General features: G+C 33.5%; 1 protein-coding gene across 2 annotated transcripts in view; it reads left to right on the plus strand.

Annotated features, from left to right (window-relative positions):
- LOC144438315 (core-binding factor subunit beta-like) overlaps positions 1 to 16296 on the plus strand; it is a 45931-nt gene extending 29635 nt beyond the window's left edge. For both annotated transcript variants that reach the window (XM_078127378.1, XM_078127379.1), the window contains one exon: positions 12136 to 16296. In XM_078127378.1, the coding sequence (XP_077983504.1) occupies positions 12136 to 12192 (57 nt within the window). In that variant the 3' untranslated portion in view covers positions 12193 to 16296. The remainder of the gene's footprint in view (positions 1 to 12135) is intronic.
- The last annotated feature ends 2846 nt before the right edge of the window (positions 16297 to 19142 follow it).

Genomic DNA, 19142 nt, shown 5'->3' on the forward strand with positions numbered 1-19142 from the left:
GATCATTGCCACGTACCGCATATAGTCAAATGGATTTCTCTGGCACCGAATTCTGCTCTTACCAACAACAGCATTAGGTTATGTTCAGACTGCAATATGTTTTACAGTTCATGGCAGAAAATGGAAAATAAATCAACTTAAACTTTAATCACCGAGGTTAATCGCAACGGTTATGTCTACAAATTATTTTAATCACGTCCTATACGTGCTACGATCATCGTCACGTACCGTATATAGTCAAATGGATTTCTCTGGCACCGAATTCCGTTCTTATCACCAATAGCATTAGTTTATGCTATTGGAGCGTTGATATAAATGTGATGACGTTATTTTGTCCTCACATGACTTACTTTCAAAATGGAGGTTGGCTTTGTAGACTTTCAAACTGGCAGTTGAGTTTGTAGTAAACTGAACGAAGCAACCAGTTACAACTGCCAGTCAATGTGTGATGGATTACTATTGACATGCGCTGTTCATCCCTTCCCCAGCAGGAGAGTTAGCTAGATTTTTGGTTGAATTTGTCCATTTGACTAGACATGGAGAGAGAGATAATTATAGAAAACAACCACACGTATAGTAACTAGACTAAATTAGTATTATATATACAATATGGGTGAGTTTAACTGTACAAACAGAATTTGAAACAAGACAATGATCTCTTTATCGGACCATGACTATATCTTTTATAATCCTTGGAAAGAAATTGTAAATATGTACTTAAAACCTTTATTTGACCATAGGTATATGAATATGGTTATGTCTACAAGTTATTTTATTTTGTATACAATATTGGGTTTACCTATCCAAGTAGAATTTGAAACAAACAGTTACAACTCTATCAGACCACAAATTATGATTCATTGGAACAATAATACAAAATAATGTCAACTTTAACTTGATTGAAATCTTTATGATGACATTTAACTCCCATAAAACCACACATAACATCCAATTAATTTTGCTACACAAGTAATGATAAGAGAGAGATAATTATAGAAAACAACCACACGTATAGTAACTAGACTAAATTAGTATTATATATACAATATGGGTGAGTTTAACTGTACAAACAGAATTTGAAACAAGACAATGATCTCTTTATCGGACCATGACTATATCTTTTATAATCCTTGGAAAGAAATTGTAAATATGTACTTAAAACCTTTATTTGACCATAGGTATATGAATATGGTTATGTCTACAAGTTATTTTATTTTGTATACAATATTGGGTTTACCTATCCAAGTAGAATTTGAAACAAACAGTTACAACTCTATCAGACCACAAATTATGATTCATTGGAACAATAATACAAAATAATGTCAACTTTAACTTGATTGAAATCTTTATGATGACATTTAACTCCCATAAAACCACACATAACATCCAATTAATTTTGCTACACAAGTAATGTTTGAAATGAACATATATTGATTTGTTATTTTCATTATTCATTTTTTACTAATTAAAAAATGGCACTGGTTAATAGTATTCTGCTTTTGAAATCGTTACTATTTATTTTTATTAGTTTATTTTGAATTTGGAAAAGTTATTTCTTAAGAAAACAGTAATTAAAATAGAGTTCCATGTTGTCATGGCAATTCTGAAAACTACTATCAATTACATGAAAGCTCAGAATATTTCACTTATCTTTTTTAACAAAAAATTAAAATCTGAGTTTAAAAAACTTCTTTCCATTTTGAGTTTATTTGATAGAGTAGCATTGTCTTTTGAAAGCTCATTCCAAACTAGTTAGACTGTTGTAGTGAATTTCTATCAAATGGAAACAATGTAATTTGAACTGTCAAGGTTGTATGAGGAGGGAATAATGTCAAGTTGACAAAAAACGTCAACAGCTGAAAAGTATGTCCGTTCTAGTTTCCTCTCATCCTTGTTATAATTAGTCAGTGAATGATTTACTATGTGGTTAGGTTATAATTTTACCACACTAAAACTAAAACCAAATCTTCCGTTTTATTTTTATTTTGGTGCTTGTTTTTCTTTTTATATGTCTAGTGTTTGACATACAGTAATTATGTGTAACGATCCAGTTAGTTTTGGTGAGTGGATATTTACAAGGACGTACAGATAGCGGCAGTATCATGATCTCTTTACGGGTATGTCCTTCAATGTCCTAATATCATAAATCTTTGTCATGTGAGCCGTGCAGATTGAAGGACACTGTATTGGTTCTATGGCCTGTTGGTAACCAGTGGTAGTAGTAGTAACAGCATGCATGTGTGGACATGCTCTCCTGGGGTCATTTGAGGACAAACACCAGTCGCAGGATGTTCCACATACTGAGTTGTATGAAATTGATATCTCACTGATTAAATGGTCATTCACATAACAAAACTGTACTTGTACACTAATTTGAATGAATTAAAGGAAAACAATAAATTGCAGGGTTTGTTTAATAGACAGTAACATAATTTCAATATATAAAGTGTACTTTGTATTTATTTGGCTCTTAATTTTGGGCCTGTATCGTCACTATCTCCACCTGTAGCAAAATATTAACTTTGTTCTAAAGTTTTACGTTATTTACAGTTACAAATGTACATGAATTCATATTATATGAAGTCAAATTTGAATTGACAGAGTGAGATCGTATGCAGTCATGAAATTGATATCTTTCTTCAGTTCATAGCTCTATTGGTCATTCACTTCTATATTGAAATCCATTGTCAGAAAAATGGATCACGCTACTTGAGCAAAAATAATAAGCAGGGTTTCCCTTGTAGGGATTGTGTTGGATACCCTCTTACTAGTGATGTACAGCAGTGGTATCCTTAGTTTCGACAAGCTAAGCAAGGCACAAACTATTATAATGGTTACATATTATATAAGTGAGTGATAATGGGTATGTCATATTTGCCTTGGTTATACACCCTGTAATTAAGATGGTGTAAACACTGGAAGTCAAACCCTGAATTGGTTCGAACCCTGACTGCAGTGGTAAGAGGCAAGTGGTTTAACCACTCGGCCACTGACAACCCAATAGTTACAGTGCCTTTGTTGTGCAGATATAGTCAAACCAGTAATCAAGATAATGAGAAGGCAGAAATGAGAAAACTTGCTATCAGAAACGTCCCCCTATCGTGGGTATAATTATATCAATGCACAATAACTGCTTATATAAACATATATTGCAATAATAATTTGTGTCTCTCTTTAGCAGACAGCTTGGTTTCCACTGCTGTAAGTCACTGACCGGTTAATGTTAGTAATGTAATCTCTAATTTAATACATGTTGAAGTAAGGAAATGACTCCATGGTAAAGATGATATGATTGAGCCTAGTAAACTGTCCAGCTGTGAAGTGTCCGTTAGTACAATCACCTGTGATATGATTCAACTTGTTGACTTTAAAACTATCACTGGTGAAAAATCAGTTTGGGATTGTAGTAATTATTAAACAATGCAGGTTCTATTGTACTTAGAAAACACAACTATGCAAGGAAGTATATTTCATGTATTTGAATTTTTTTCCAAATTTTAATTTCAAATCGATATTTTTCACTGCTTGTTTTCCAAATTGTTATTTTATCTATACTTTCCTTAACTACTATTTTTGCTATTCTTTTCCAAATTGCTATTTTTGTATATTTATTTTTCCCAAATTGTTAATTTTCAGTACTTCTAATAATTGCATGCTAAGAAATACTTGTCGTTTAAACGAACTTCTCTCTCTCTCTCTCTCTCTCTCTCTCTCTCTCTCTCTCTCTCTCTCTCTCTCTCTCTCTCTCTCTCTCTCTCTCTCTCTCTCTCTCTCTCTCTCTCTCTCTCTCTCTCTCTCTCACTTTAAGATCAAGACAAGTTTTCCATAAGTTTACAATTCTGTAAGCAGTGTTCTGCATGTATAATTAAACAAATGCAAGAGATATAAACAATACTGTCTTAAGCTAGTCATAACGTGATCTTAAGAATACAAATTTTGGGTCATTTAAGGTCAATTTGTTAAAAAGGTCTTTTAAGGTCATATCATAACTTTTTGAATAGGTTATAGTGTTAACGAGTTCCTTTCTATGTATCCAGGTTGAACTATGGTTGGCATTCATTGGTTTAACTTAAAAGAAACATCATTAAAAGTAAACACTTTGAAAGAGCCAACGGCAAGAGTCTTGAAATGTGGATAGTTCTTTAACAATGACAATGTGACAATGTTTATCAAATCAATACATTAGAAATAATTGTATGAAAGTTTTCTGTTACCATGGCAGTTTGATTGTTGATGCAGGTGATTATTACTTCAACAAAACAGACTAAAATGTAGTTATTTGAGAAGTTAAATTCCAAAAGCAAGAATTTCAATAGTTGTTCTAATTCATATTGTATGAGTTTTTGGCTACAAGTAGGCTCATACATAGTGTCGGTTTTGTAGAATGGATTAGTTTTTTTATTTGTAGTTGTAATTAGACAGTAAATAGACTCACAATAATGTCGTTCGTAGTACATGATGTGATCAAATATTGATTCTGACAAACGTTATACGAACACTTTCTGAAATTCACTCATCAGTTTTAGTTTAAGCAGAACATGCCACATTTTAGACTGAATTCAGAGTATAAACCATCACAGGTGGTTAAAGCTGCTCTAACTTCAACTGGGATATTTCGATCATCAAATAACCAAAGATATGTTGACTAAAAATTAGTCAGTTACTTATAAAAAAGACATTGCAGCTGCGAATTAGTGGTCAATATTATCTGTAGGTGGTGTAGTGACAAGTTGAAATCTTGAACGAAAGTTTGGTTTTGAATCTGTCACCATCTTAAATCTATTCTAGTTGTTTTGATTAGACAACCACAATCTATTGACTGAAAATTATTTTAAAAAATACCAATAATCAGACGTTGTAAAGTGTTAATCAGTGGTCGATCTTATCCATAAATATTGCAATAACAGATTTAAATCGTGATCGCTGTTGAGGGTGCTGATTGTTGGGTACGAACACTACAAAAAATATGTTTACCCACAGGTGATTTAATACTATTCAGGGTGTAAAATATTAGGAGTTAGTTATTGTATCTAACAAAATATTTTTTTTGAATATGTTCAGTTGCAGCTCTTGCAGCTTTAATGTAATTATAAATCTTAATTATTTTGACGCAAACTATTATAACTAAACTTATTTTAAATCAGATCTGAGTAGATAGAGTGGGGTATAGGTTGTTTTGATATGTACAAAGAGGGTATTGAATTAGAAACTGAAACTGGAATTTATTGGTAACCAAAAAATTATGTCATAATCTTATTTTCTTACCATATATGAATTTCTGATAAGTTTTACAAGACGTAAGATTTAATTCTTTGAATAACATAAGGATATCTCAATAAGGGACAAAAGTAAAAACAAAAGACCTTCACGTTTCAGACTGACACATACCCCTTTAAAACAGTTTGACTCAGATTTTCTCTAAAGACTACAAACAAACAAATATCAACAACTGTCAACCTACGAACTTTTAAATAAAAGCGGTTTAATGCCGGATACACAGTATACAATTTAAGTACTTATCTATTTACATCTGCAATATTAAATGTGTACAAAAATGGCTGTAAACATCCGACTACGTTATCGTTGCGTTATCAGGGGCTTTAAGATACAAATGACTGCAACACTGACAACAAACACAATGGCATTCGCTCTCACACCAATTCAAATACATGTACTAGTATGTACATTCTAGGAGTGTATTAGCGTTTATGAGAGTCTTGGATGTGTTTCTTTGCGCTTTTCTTCTTGTGTCTAAATTTACATATTTGAATTGTCGTGTGAGCTCATATCGCAAAATTTGTCGTCAATGTTGCCATTGCAGCCATCTGTGTTTTGAAGTCCCCGATAACGCATACCTTGAATTGTCGCGTGAGGTAATGTCACAGAGTTTGTTGTCGTCAGTGCTGCAGTTATTTTTGTGTTAAAGTCTTGATAACACATACTTAAATGTGAAACCTGATCTGACATTTACAGTACTTTTTTGTCTTCATTCAATACAAACTCACATTTTCTGTAATATTATATTCCAAAAATGAAACAGTAACATTTTTTTCCACGGGTTGAGATCGTAACAAAATAGCAGTGATCAAATATATTGATTTATTTTTCTTTAAATATCGTTGAGAATGTATTAACCGTAAAAATGGAATATTTTGTATTTATTTCATATGAGATATGAATGGAAAGAATCAGAATATGGGGAGAAATAATCAGCTGTACGGTTCCTTTTTTTTAATGTATGCATACATGTCTAACATAGAATGCAATTATTTTGAAACTAGAAAAATGTAAAAATCAAAGAGGTTGAATATTTATAGTAATTCATAAATGTAATATTCCAGATGTATTTAATTTGAATTCATTCCTTATTTGTGTGTCTGATTATTTCATGATATTGGATTTGTAAATAATTTATGGATATTTTCAACAAATCTTTTAAAAGTGTTTATTTTGGGCAAGAAAGAACTAAGACTTTTTAGGACAAAAACTTGATGTGCCATACTGCAACCATGTGCAGATTTTTCCAGAGAGTCAAAAAAAAATGTTTTATTTTTTCGTGAGAAAAGTTAAAATGAGACTTTGATAAGACGATAAGAAGCTAGTTTGACCTAATTAGAGTATTTTTTGTTCAACATAATAGTTTTTAAGAGTGGCCACCACTTGTCAACTCTTGGCCAATATGTTGACATTCTGTCTGGCCATGTAAGTTGTTATTTTGAAGGACAAAAGACCGCAAAAATAACTTTTTGTGTCACCTTATTTGAACTTTAGGAAATTAAGTCAACGATAGTTTATTCTTTCAGACTCGTGGCCCAAAGATGACCTTATTTTAACTTAGATTTGGACTCAAGGATACATTTTTATGAAAATATAAAACCTCAAGGACAAATTTTCATAAAATAAAAATAATTAAAAATGAAACTAGTTCATCAACTTCAAAACAATGAATCAACACAACGTTATTTTAATTTGTTTCTTTTTTCTGTAATTTTGTATGTACATGTCGTTTGAAAGTTGCAATTGATTTGAATTTTACACAGGTATGTTTACAGTGATATTTTAAACTATTTTAAATTCATTATTGTAACTTTATATTTGTTATTGGTTGTAGGCTGCAATGCAAAATATGAAATAATCAAATGCTGTGAATGATTAAATATGAAGTTATTAAAAAGATATGTTATATTAAATATCATTTATGTGAAAATTATCAAAATTAATGAAATATAACTATGTATTTACAGACAAAAAAAGAAATTGTGAATTTTTTAGAAAAGTTAATTCTCTATTTTAGCTTATTTCAAGGAATTGTGTACATTTCTTTAGCCTTGAACTTTTGGCTCACTATAGGAGATTTCTTTTCCTTTGAGTTTATAGAACAGGACAGTATGGATTCCAGACTACAAATAGCCATGCTATACTGTAGAACAGGACAGTATGGATTCCATGCTACAAATAGCCATGTTATACTGTAGAACAGGACAGTATGGATTCCAGGCTACAAATAGCCATGTTATACTGTAGAACAGGACAGTATGGATTCCAGGCTACAAATAGCCATGTCATACTGTACAACAGGACAGTATGGATTCCAGGCTACAAATAGCCATGCTATACTGTAGAACAGGACAGTATGGATTCCAGACTACAAATAGCCATGTTATACTGTACAACAGGACAGTATGGATTCCAGGCTACAAATAGCCATGCTATACTGTAGAACAGGACAGTATGGATTCCAGACTACAAATAGCCATGCTATACTGTAGAACAGGACAGTATGGATTCCAGGCTACAAATAGCCATGCTATACTGTAGAACAGGACAGTATGGATTCCAGACTACAAATAGCCATGCTATACTGTAGAACAGGACAGTATGGATTCCAGGCTACAAATAGCCATGCTATACTGTAGAACAGGACAGTATGGATTCCAGACTACAAATAGCCATGCTATACTGTAGAACAGGACAGTATGGATTCCAGGCTACAAATAGCCATGTTATACTGTAGACCAGGACAGTATGGATTCCAGGCTACAAATAGCCATGTTATACTGTAGAACAGGACAGTATGGATTCCAGGCTACAAATAGCCATGCTATACTGTAGAACAGGACAGTATGGATTCCAGGCTACAAATAGCCATGATATACTGTAGAATAGGACAGTATGGATTCCAGGCTACAAATAGCCATGCTATACTGTAGAACAGGACAGTATAGATTCCAGGCTACAAATAGTCATGCTGTACTGAACAACAGGACAGTATGGATTCCAGGCTACAAATAGCCATGCTATACTGTAGAACAGGACAGTATGGATTCCAGGCTACAAATAGCCATGCTATACTGTAGAACAGGACAGTATGGATTCCAGGCTACAAATAGCCATGCTATACTGTAGAATAGGACAGTATAGATTCCAGGCTACAAATAGCCATGTTATATAGTAGAACAGGACAGTATGGATTCCAGGCTACAAATAGCCATGTTATACTGTACAACAGGACAGTATAGATTCCAGGCTACAAATAGTCATGCTATACTGTACAACAGGACAGTATGGATTCCAGGCTACAAATAGCCATGCTATACTGTAGAACAGGACAGTATGGATTCCAGGCTACAAATAGCCATGTTATACTGTAGAACAGGACAGTATGGATTCCAGGCTAGGTTACAAGTGAGAAACATTTACTTTTTGAAATAAGTAGAAAAAAATGAGGCAGGAATCATGGAATTTGTCCATATTTTAATTTGAATAAACGACCAAGCACTGTTCCTCCATTGGAAATTCACAATCATTATCTTGAAAACAACTTGGAAATACAGCATGTCCATATTTCTTGTTTCACATTTGTTCAAAATTTAGAACAAAATGTAAAAAGAGAATAAGTTTTATTTAGATGTAAATGTCAATTTCCCTTTTTCCAAAAAAAAGGTATGAGTTACAACTGATGTAGTAAAATTACAAGTATTTGAGCCAGATATGATAATATTTCACAGGACGTCATTTCAATAAACCAACACTAGGGGGCGCTGTTGTAAACGCTTGATTTCCCCAACACGCTTTACACAAGACTGCTAGGAATTGACATAAAGTGGTGAACCCTTCAGACCGATTTACACATAAATGAAAAGGAAGGGTTGACATGAAAATGCTTTTTGTCAACACAGCAAAGTCAAACATCCACGCCATCACTCAGTATCATGTTGATAATTTCAATGTCAATTTACTCATCGCCAAAGTCAATAGGGCATTAAACAAATCGTTAATCTATTTGTCATGCATTCTCTCTCAGTGATCTCTTTCATCTCTGGTCGGAACAGGTCATTTGTGATAATGTCTTAGTCATCTCCTAGGGATTTATGAAAGTGTCATATGATTGGAATGGCAGGAATATATTTGTAAATGAACAGTCGGAAAATTATTGTCAGATTTTCCATTTTTTTGTGAAATTTACTCTCTCTGCAGAACGGACTATTTTTCATGTTTACGTAAATTTTGATTTTGATTCTAAATGTTTTTTCTGTCTTATTCTATAAAAGAAAAAACATTTTTTGAAAATGATTCATAAATGATACTTTCCCGATGTTTTTTTTTTGAAAATTAAATGTATTCAGAACAGTTTTTCCATAAAATTTAATCTCTCAAAATTGAGTTTGTACCAGTTTCCTAGTATTGAATATTGGATTTATGGAATTTTAAAATAGGCTGTAATATTTATTAATTAGATTCTGACCTATTTTCATTCAAGTCTGAAAAAAAATTCTAAATTTAAATTTTTTTTTTTTTTTTTAAATTTGAGATTCTTAAACTTTAGTCACTTCATAAAAAAACTAATTTTTACCAGAAACAAACCTACTCCAGGTCACTTGTGCTATTTTGAAAGAGGTATAGATTTAGGAGCAGTTTTGAACAACTGTTTCCATGGAAGACCAAATATATACTTGTTTAAAGGATATATCAATCAGTCCCCCCTCCCCCACTCCACCCCCACCTCCATCCCAAAATTATTTTTTTGAAAAAAAAGTGGAAATTGCTAATTTCAGATAGAAAAACTGAGAAAAAGAATATTCTATCAAATTTAATTTTGTATTTTAAAAACTATGGATACATGTATAATGTACAAAGTTAGTTGTAACATAGTCTCGCTGCCAGACTTGTGACTATCGTCCCTAAGCTATGTATGCCGAGTGGCACAGCCGCAAGAAGAAAAGGACTTGTCCCGACAAGTCCCTCTGTTCTCGCAGCTAAGCTGCTCGGCATACATAAAAAGATTGGGGATGATAGTCACAAGTCTGGCAGCGAGACTAGTTGTAACAGGTTTACAAAAAAGTACTGTATGTATTTACTGTATATTTAAATTAAAAAAATTACTAACAGAATAATTTTATGTCAAACAGTAGGATTTCTTGGTCCACATCTATACCATATCCTAAAAGCAGTATTTTATGGTGAAATCTAGTTACTACTAAGTAAGACTAAAGTAAAAATGAAAGTAAACATAGCTAACATTGTTAGCAGTGATAAGATATCACGTATGGTAACATCTATGAGACTAAAGAAAGTAGGGGGAAAGAGGAATGTATGTTATTTTGATAACCATTAAATGGTGTATCCATTCACCCCTATTTCGTAATACACAGGCCCAATCCTAACATGAAAACAATGGGGTTAAACCAAAATACAGAGATGAGAAGGTTACATTCTTCAAATATACATGAAAACTATCATAGCACCCTTTCACCCCTATTTTGTAATACACAGGTCCAACCTTGTATGAAAACAATAGGTTTAAACCATACTGTAGAAATGACAGGGTGAAATACTTCATCACAAGCTATGATAACCAACAGACTATTAAACACACCCCTAGTTTGAAATATAAAGGTCCAATCTTATCATGAAAACAATGGGGTAAACTATAATATAGAATTTAATGGGTGAAATACTTTAAATGTAAATGATAACGATTGTATCACTTCTGTTTCTTTTGACCTAAATATAAACTGTTGGATTGTGCAATCTACTGATATATATTCACCACCTGTCATGCCTTGTCACCAAGATGACTTACTCTCTGTGTCAGTGTCAGTTAGACAGGAAAAGACACAACCACAGTACAATATTACACTTGACACATTGAATAGTTTATAGTACAAAAATAAATCTTTTAAAACAGATATGGAAGGAATTTCTTTTTATTTTCATTTTGTCTTTTCATTTCGTTTTCATGAATTTGTTGTTATTGACTTGTTATTTTGTTTCTATGTTATTTTGATTTACTTTATACGGTTTTAAAAGTTTGATATTTTTAGTTCAGTTTAGATCACTAGAGTGGAATGGACTATTTGTATCCATTCCTACATCAAGAGTATGAACCTTACAATTCTCTAAATCTTTGATCATTACTAACAAAATGCAACTTTTCTCCCATTTTCACTGTTTCCAATATTTGTAAGTTTGATATCTCTGAGTTTGTGAATTGAGTATATGATACTAATTATTACTCATGTAATGTCAAATGTGCTTTCATGTGTTATTTCATTATACTAACAATTAAGCATTACTTAATCTACAGTGTTGGTAATGAGGATTGGTGTATCATACACTAATAAAACATATATTATCCACAAACATTACAACACCCTGTACATGAAGGTATATGTACATTCTCTCTCTCTCTCTTCTCTCTCTCTCTCTCTCTCTCTCTCTCTCTCTCTCTCTCTCTCTCTCTCTCTCTCTCTCTCTCTCTCTCTCTCTCTCTCTCACACACACACACACACACACACACAAACAAACATGCTACACACTCAATTTCAAATTTCAGTTGATGAAACTGAAACCATTAATACTAACTATATTAACTTTTCCCCCCATGATAGTGCCATCAATCAATCAATAAAACATTGTCATTGTACTTATCAATTATAATCCATCACTACTTCTATGTCATCAAACATGTACTGGTCTTTTCATTCTATTTGTATTTGTTTTACAGAAATAATATCTGACATCACTATTAACCAGTGCATACATCATAACCACCATGAGTCAACAAAGATTATCATTCTCAAGTTACGTTCCAAATTTTAATGTATTTTATCTTTCTTTTTTTGTTTCCTGCAGGCACGGCGACAGACTCATGAACCTAGTCCTAGCGGAACTAGTAGCAGTAACGATTGAACATTAAATGTCAAGATATATTTTCTCCATGTACTGCCATATCAATAAAACCCATCAATATATCAACATTTGACATGTGGGTTTTAAACACTGTAAAATAAGGACTTTTTTTTTTTAAAAAGAGAGAGGAAAAAACAACACATTGCACAATTATACAATGAAAATACAGCTGATGTGACGTGGGCTAGCTGACAGACATCAGAGCTGACTTGATGTGGGCTAGCTGACTGACATCAGAGCTGACTTGACGTGGGCTAGCTGACGGACATCAGAGCTGACTTGACGTGGGCTAGCTGACAGACATCAGAGCTGACTTGACGTGGGCTAGCTGACGGACATCAGAGCTGACTTGACGTGGGCTAGCTGACTGACATCAGAGCTGACTTGACGTGGGCTAGCTGACGGACATCAGAGCTGACTTGACGTGGGCTAGCTGACAGACATCAGGAGAGAAGTAATATGTGATATTATGACATCATTCAGACCATGTGAGTGAGTCAATGTAGGGAGGAATGACTCATCTTGGAACAGCTGGTTTGTGAGTGAAATCACAGATAACTTTTCTGCTGTAGCCCTGGACAAAACTTAGTCAGAAAATCAAACATATCATATAGTTTTGACTTCCCCACTGATAGATTTTCGTGCCCACCCTGTGTTATTGTGTGATATCTTTAATGAATCCAAACCATTCCATCCTTAGAAATATTTGTAAATGGATAACCATTAATGTGGGTGACCAAAATGAAATCAAACATTTCCAATTTTAGATTTAGGAAATTTTAGTTAAGCATCCCATGGATTACGTGCCTTTACTAGATCAACTAATAGCTGCCTTGTAAATAGCTACTGTTATTATCAATTTCTCAACACTTGAGGGCACCATAACACAAATTCCCATTATGGTACCATTTCATATATTGATAGTTGAGGGCGCCATAACACGAATTGCCGTTGCCTTGATGATATCATTTGTATAATTGTGCATGTGTGCGTATAAAGGTCCATGTGCTGCCAACTGAAACACTGCCACCATCAGTCCTGTTTTAATCCTGGCAGATACAACCCAGTGATCATCTCTAGGAAGTAAAAAACTGGGGGCTGTCGATCCAAAGCAGCTGTGAACATATTTTTAGGGTGTTTTGTAAAACTTGAGAATTTTCATAAAATAGCCACATTCGTTGTTTAATAACATTCGTTCAAGAATGTTATGTCCTGTCCCAATTAGAGTTTTAAACTCATCAAAATATCATATCTCATCATAAGAAGAAGAAAACACATTTCTGTAAGTGTTTGAACTACCTTAAGACTTTTATTATTAATTTTTAAAAAACTTTTGTGTTTTTGACTACACAGTACTTTATACATTAGAGTTGTATCAAGTATACCAATGTCAACGTACACTGTAAGTGTGTCTACCCACCATCAAACCCAACCAAACAGAAAAAAAAGCATTCCATAGATGAGATTAACTCCAGAACCAGGGTATATTCGTAAATAAATGTTTTGAGTACATATATATGATATGATGAATTTTACAGTCATTTTGTCAAATTTTACTCATTGTGTAAACTTTTTATTCAGAAAATAGCATTTTCTCTCCAGTTGAATACATGGGGGGGGGGGGGGTGATGTTTTGTTTTCTAAATATTCCAATGTTACTGATTTTTTCCATTTGAAGTATAACTTTATTAAGTGGTGTACCCAAATTATGTTGTGAGAAATGGACATGTTGTCATGGTAACAGCAGCTTAGCTATAGTCTCCATAGCAGCAGCTTCCATTAGATCAATGCAATTCTATAAGTTATAAAGTACCCCACTATTAAAATGCAATTTTGTTTTAGAAAAAACATGAAACTTAGCTTATATGAACATAAGACATGTACATCTCAAAAAGGTGCATTGATTTCCTGTACTTTAAAAAAAAAAAAATTTAAGTACATTTTCCCAGAATTTCAAAACGATTGATTTTCTCAAATACTGTAAGATTTTGCCTATTTGTGTGTTTGGGTCATTCTCACAAACCAGAGCATATATTCCTACTAATGCACTGAGAAATCCACCATGTCCTCTTAGCAGTGCTTGTCGGACGAAGTCATAAGGTGACCTGGACTTTACAACAATGAGTTAAAAATTCACTAAAGCTGTCATGAATGCAATTTTCATAAATCTGTACATTCAGAAGAAAACTCAAAGGTGATGCAAACTCAAAGGTGATGCAAATTTACAAGAAGAGATCATAGTATTTGTAGACTGCATAGGATTCATAGCTCCACATTATGTTGACATTTTTTGCAAGTGACAACCACATCAAGTAGAGCGCCCTCAACAGTTTCTTTTTGTATTCAATTTGCAGACCCAGACATGCAAACCTGTAAAGTCCAATCAACTATATCAATGTAAACATAAGCCTCTAAAGTTCTTTTTAAAGGGATACAGCCTGTAACTTTATGTTTATTGGTCATTATTTTTGTTTAAAGGGACATAGTCTGTAACTGGTTTTTCTAACATTAATAACTACTACATATTCAATCAGCCTACTGATACAGCTCACACCAGAAATTAGACTATAATATAAAAATGATATTCTGACATAATTTATTGGTAACCAATTTGATCAGAAAATAGGTTTTTTCCAGACCTCTTTTTGCATATTTATCCTCCATGGTCTTACTTTTGAATCATGTTCACTATTATATAAGTTTGAGATCGTACAATGGCAGTACATTTTGTAAAGTGACTTTAGTTGAACATGGATCTCAGTCACAGACTATGTCCCTATAATACAAAATAGTTCTAGGTAGCTAAGGTGGCCAAAATATCCATGGCAACTAGTGAGGTTTCATATATTTTTGACTTTTGTACAACAGAGTACCTATGGAAACCAATGCAGTTTACTATAGAAGTGTTCATGTTTTGTAACTGTTAACAGACTTATTTATTGATGTGTAGGTGATGATTTTTTTGTTTGTGGAATTTGTGTTTATATTAAGTTAAATTGAGATTTATTCACCTTGTGCTGAGTCTAGTTTTCAGTAAGATCACATCTTTCTCCTGAACAACTTCGGCCAAATCTAAAGAGCGCCACCAACGGTCAGAATACAAACTCAGACATCACCTGTTCTAAGATTTGGAGGAAAGATGTGCAGCAACTGAAAACAAACTCAAAAACAAGGAGACTCATCTTTATCTACAAAAACTTGAATGTTCAACTAATTTTGCTCCTCAGAAGTTTGATTTGAACTTCTATCTTTGTATAATTTGTTACAAAGAAGTGATTCATTGCGAGGCTACATCCAATTAATAACTGGATTGTATTAAAATTCTGCAGGCCTCACTTCAAGTGCTATAATACTAGAAAACCAACCAATATGCCATTATTATACAAGTCCAAAGGCTGCGTCTGAACAGCGCCCCCAGTGGCCAAATTATACAATATTTTGTCTTTCTGAGAATTGGAATTTAACGTATGAGCAACATTTTACTGAGTGAACAGTGCACTTCCTGAAATCTAAAATACTCAAAGTAGAACCAAATATAGAATACAAGAATTAAAAAATACATGCTTTTCAACATTCAATATGCACTTCAAAAAAAATGGCTGTTATCCTCAAGGAGGGGGACACTTATTTGAAGAATATCTGTGATTTAACCAAAGTAGCCTTTAAAAGGTTTACAAACTTAAAAAGTACATAACCATCAAAACCGAGAAGAGAATTTGTTTTTTGTCTTTATTTATTAACATTGTTTGTCTCTGTGTGTCCATTTTCTCCTTGGTGCTGTCTTACGATGTATTATACGAACCTCTAGAGGGCAGTGTTCTAGTCTGTGATGCACTCTCTATTGTAAATGACTATTTCCACTTGAACACTACAGGGAAATTCTGTACAAAAAAACTCGCACCAGATATTATTTTTGTACATAATTTTCGACAACTTTTTACTGGTAGATAATTAGGATGGGTAATGTCAAATCTAGAGCAAGAAAAAAAAGGTTTTTTCTATTTGCTAACTTAAGCTATTATTGTTATTCTATTTAAGATTCCAACCGAGAACATAATTTCGCCTTGTAATCAATTTTTTGGTATTCCAATAAAACCATTTCCTGACCCTACTTTCACAGTATGCTGCTGAAATATGTGTCTTTTTATGGCAGTGGAATGTGTCCTGTCTATGTTGGATGTTTGTTGATTTTAATTTGAAAATGGAGTGCGCCCTCAATGGTGACATATTTTATTTTATGACAGTGGATTTACAATGGAGGGCACCCTCTATCCTGGATGTTTGTTGATCAATTACATGACAGTGGAGGGCATCCTCTATGTTGAAGTGTGTTGTTTCATTTTATGATAATATTGCCCACAGAGCTCCGCTACCCCATACTGTGTCTAGCATATCATTACCATACTTATCTCATATACATGCACACACATACACCCATGCTTCCCATCCCCACAAACACATAATGTCAATGATTGAATTAAATCTAGCTTAGTAACTGAGTGGTAGACAGTTCTCTTTTGTCGGCTTGTTAATATGTTCTGAAGTTTTCCTATTATTTTGTGTTTTGACTCGTCATATTCAAGTTCTACTAAGTAAAACATATACTTTACATTTAGGGAGAAATATCACACACACAATAAGAAATTTAATTCTATTTCTTATCCAACAAAAGCACAACTACTTGAGGTTTTGAGATGATTGATTGTGGAAATCAAAACAATTATGTTGTGCAATGGCAATAGCCAATTATCTTCAGACGATACCTATATTGCAATGTGTAATGGACCAGCCTGGGAAATAAATCGGTATATACCGCCCTCTTACGACATATTTTGAATTGCTTTCCTTTTTTCCAAACGATGGCTACAAGTATGTGTATATATACTTATTAAAGCTGCACTAGTGGTATTTTTGTAGTACTATTTATTCGATCAGACAGCCAACACTATATTCACTGAAAATTGTTAAAATACCAATAATTAGTCGTTGTATATTTTAATTAGAAGTATACATTATCTATAAGTAGTATAGTAATATGTAGCCTACCTGTAGATGTAATGGGTAAAACAATTCTACCAAATAATTACCTTGAAAACAGACCACTCCACAGTAAAAGATATACACACACAAATAGACATGAGAAATGACAAGAAATCTGGCTAAGGCAATGGCTTTTTTAATTTTTCTTATTATATTTCCTTGCAAAAGTAAAAAGACATACAAGTGAACGAAAGCAACACAAATCATTCTCAATACTTACACCTTATGTAGTAATTTACATAACTGTTCAAATCAAAGAAAAGAGGAGAGTTTAAGGGGAGGTGACACATTTTGTATGATAAAGAAAGAAAATATCAATCATAGATTTATTTGAATGAAATCAAAGTCACTGTGTCTTTAAAACCTAAAAGATGCAAAAAAACTGCCAGATTTGAAAATTACTTATTACCTGTGTTATGGCAAGTGGCAAAAAACAACTACGTTCCCCATTTTTGAACACTCTATCAATTCAGTAATATTCTACTGAACTTTATCCCTCACTTAGGCACAAATATTGAGCTACATACTGTACACATTGCTACGTTGTGTGTACATGTTGCTACCATGGATGACATTGCTAGGTTGGGTGTATAGGTTGCTAGACTGGGTGTACACATTACTTGGTTGGGTGTACAGGTTGCTAGGTTGGGTGTACACATTACTAGGTTGGGTGTACAGGTTGCTAAGTTGGGTGTACAGGTTGCTAGGTTGGGTGGAAATGTTGGTACTAAGGGTGGCATTGCTACGTTGGGTGTACACATTGCTAGGTTGGGTGTATAGGTCGCTAGGTTGGGTGTAAATGTTGCTACTAAGGGTGGCATTGCTAAATTGGGTGTACAGGTTGCTAGGTTTAATAGATGTACAGGTTGCTATGCTGGGTGTCATATTGCTACCCTGGGAGTACATGTTGCTATTTTGAATGTACCTTGGGTGTAAACATTGCTAGGTTGGGTGTACAGGTTGCTAGGTTAGATGTACAGGTTGCTACCCTGGGAGTACATGTCGCTATCGTGAGTGTACCTTGGGTGTACAAATATGGCAAAGTAATACCAGAATTAGCAAACACACTATACAATGATACAATGTACATGTGAGCAACAAATATAAAATTATTAGGTAATCACATCGTATCACAAATTCTGAAGCACATACAGATACTTTAAATGCTAAATCTTAACAGAGCTATATGTGTCATATGTAAAGTAAAACTTTACATTCACTTTGTAATGTCACTCTGGCACCATAAGGGAGGTGTCTCTGGCAGCTGTGCATTTTTGAGTCAAGTGGTTTTGTATATACTGTGTTGTGATGAAAGCTGCCCTGTTCTAGTATAACATTGATTGGAAAACAACTTGTGACAATGTACATCCACAAATCATAAAAACTTGATTAATTAATTTGTCTAAATTGGTGAAACAATAGCTATAAAACATGCACATATTACTCTCTAATATACAGATAGTGTCATACATCATATCCCCCTGTACAATTGTAGTAAACCCTTCCACCCCTCTGCTATGGTATAACCCTATCGCGTACAATGAATGGCTTAGCAGGGTCAGCTCACAATACAATGGGGGCCACAGCGTATACAAAAATAGGGTGATTAACATTTCAACCCATGCCTGACCACATCAGACATAGATACTTCCAGATAATTAAAATGTAAATTCATATTTAACTTTGTAGCATATACAAAACCTTGTGTTTTTGTATTCATTTGAAACAAGAAGTAAAAAGTAAGAAGTATTGCCAGCTTGGATAGATTGCAAAGCATTATAGTATAAATAATTACTCAAACCAAAAAAAACCCTACACTCTGCACATTTTTTTCTATATCAAAATCACTTCAAATCAAAACATAGTACTAGTAATAATGCGGGAAAAATCAGAAGAAAAAAACCCCATGT

Source organism: Glandiceps talaboti, chromosome 7 (genome assembly GCF_964340395.1).
Source record: "Glandiceps talaboti chromosome 7, keGlaTala1.1, whole genome shotgun sequence".
Taxonomy (NCBI): domain Eukaryota; kingdom Metazoa; phylum Hemichordata; class Enteropneusta; family Spengelidae; genus Glandiceps; species Glandiceps talaboti.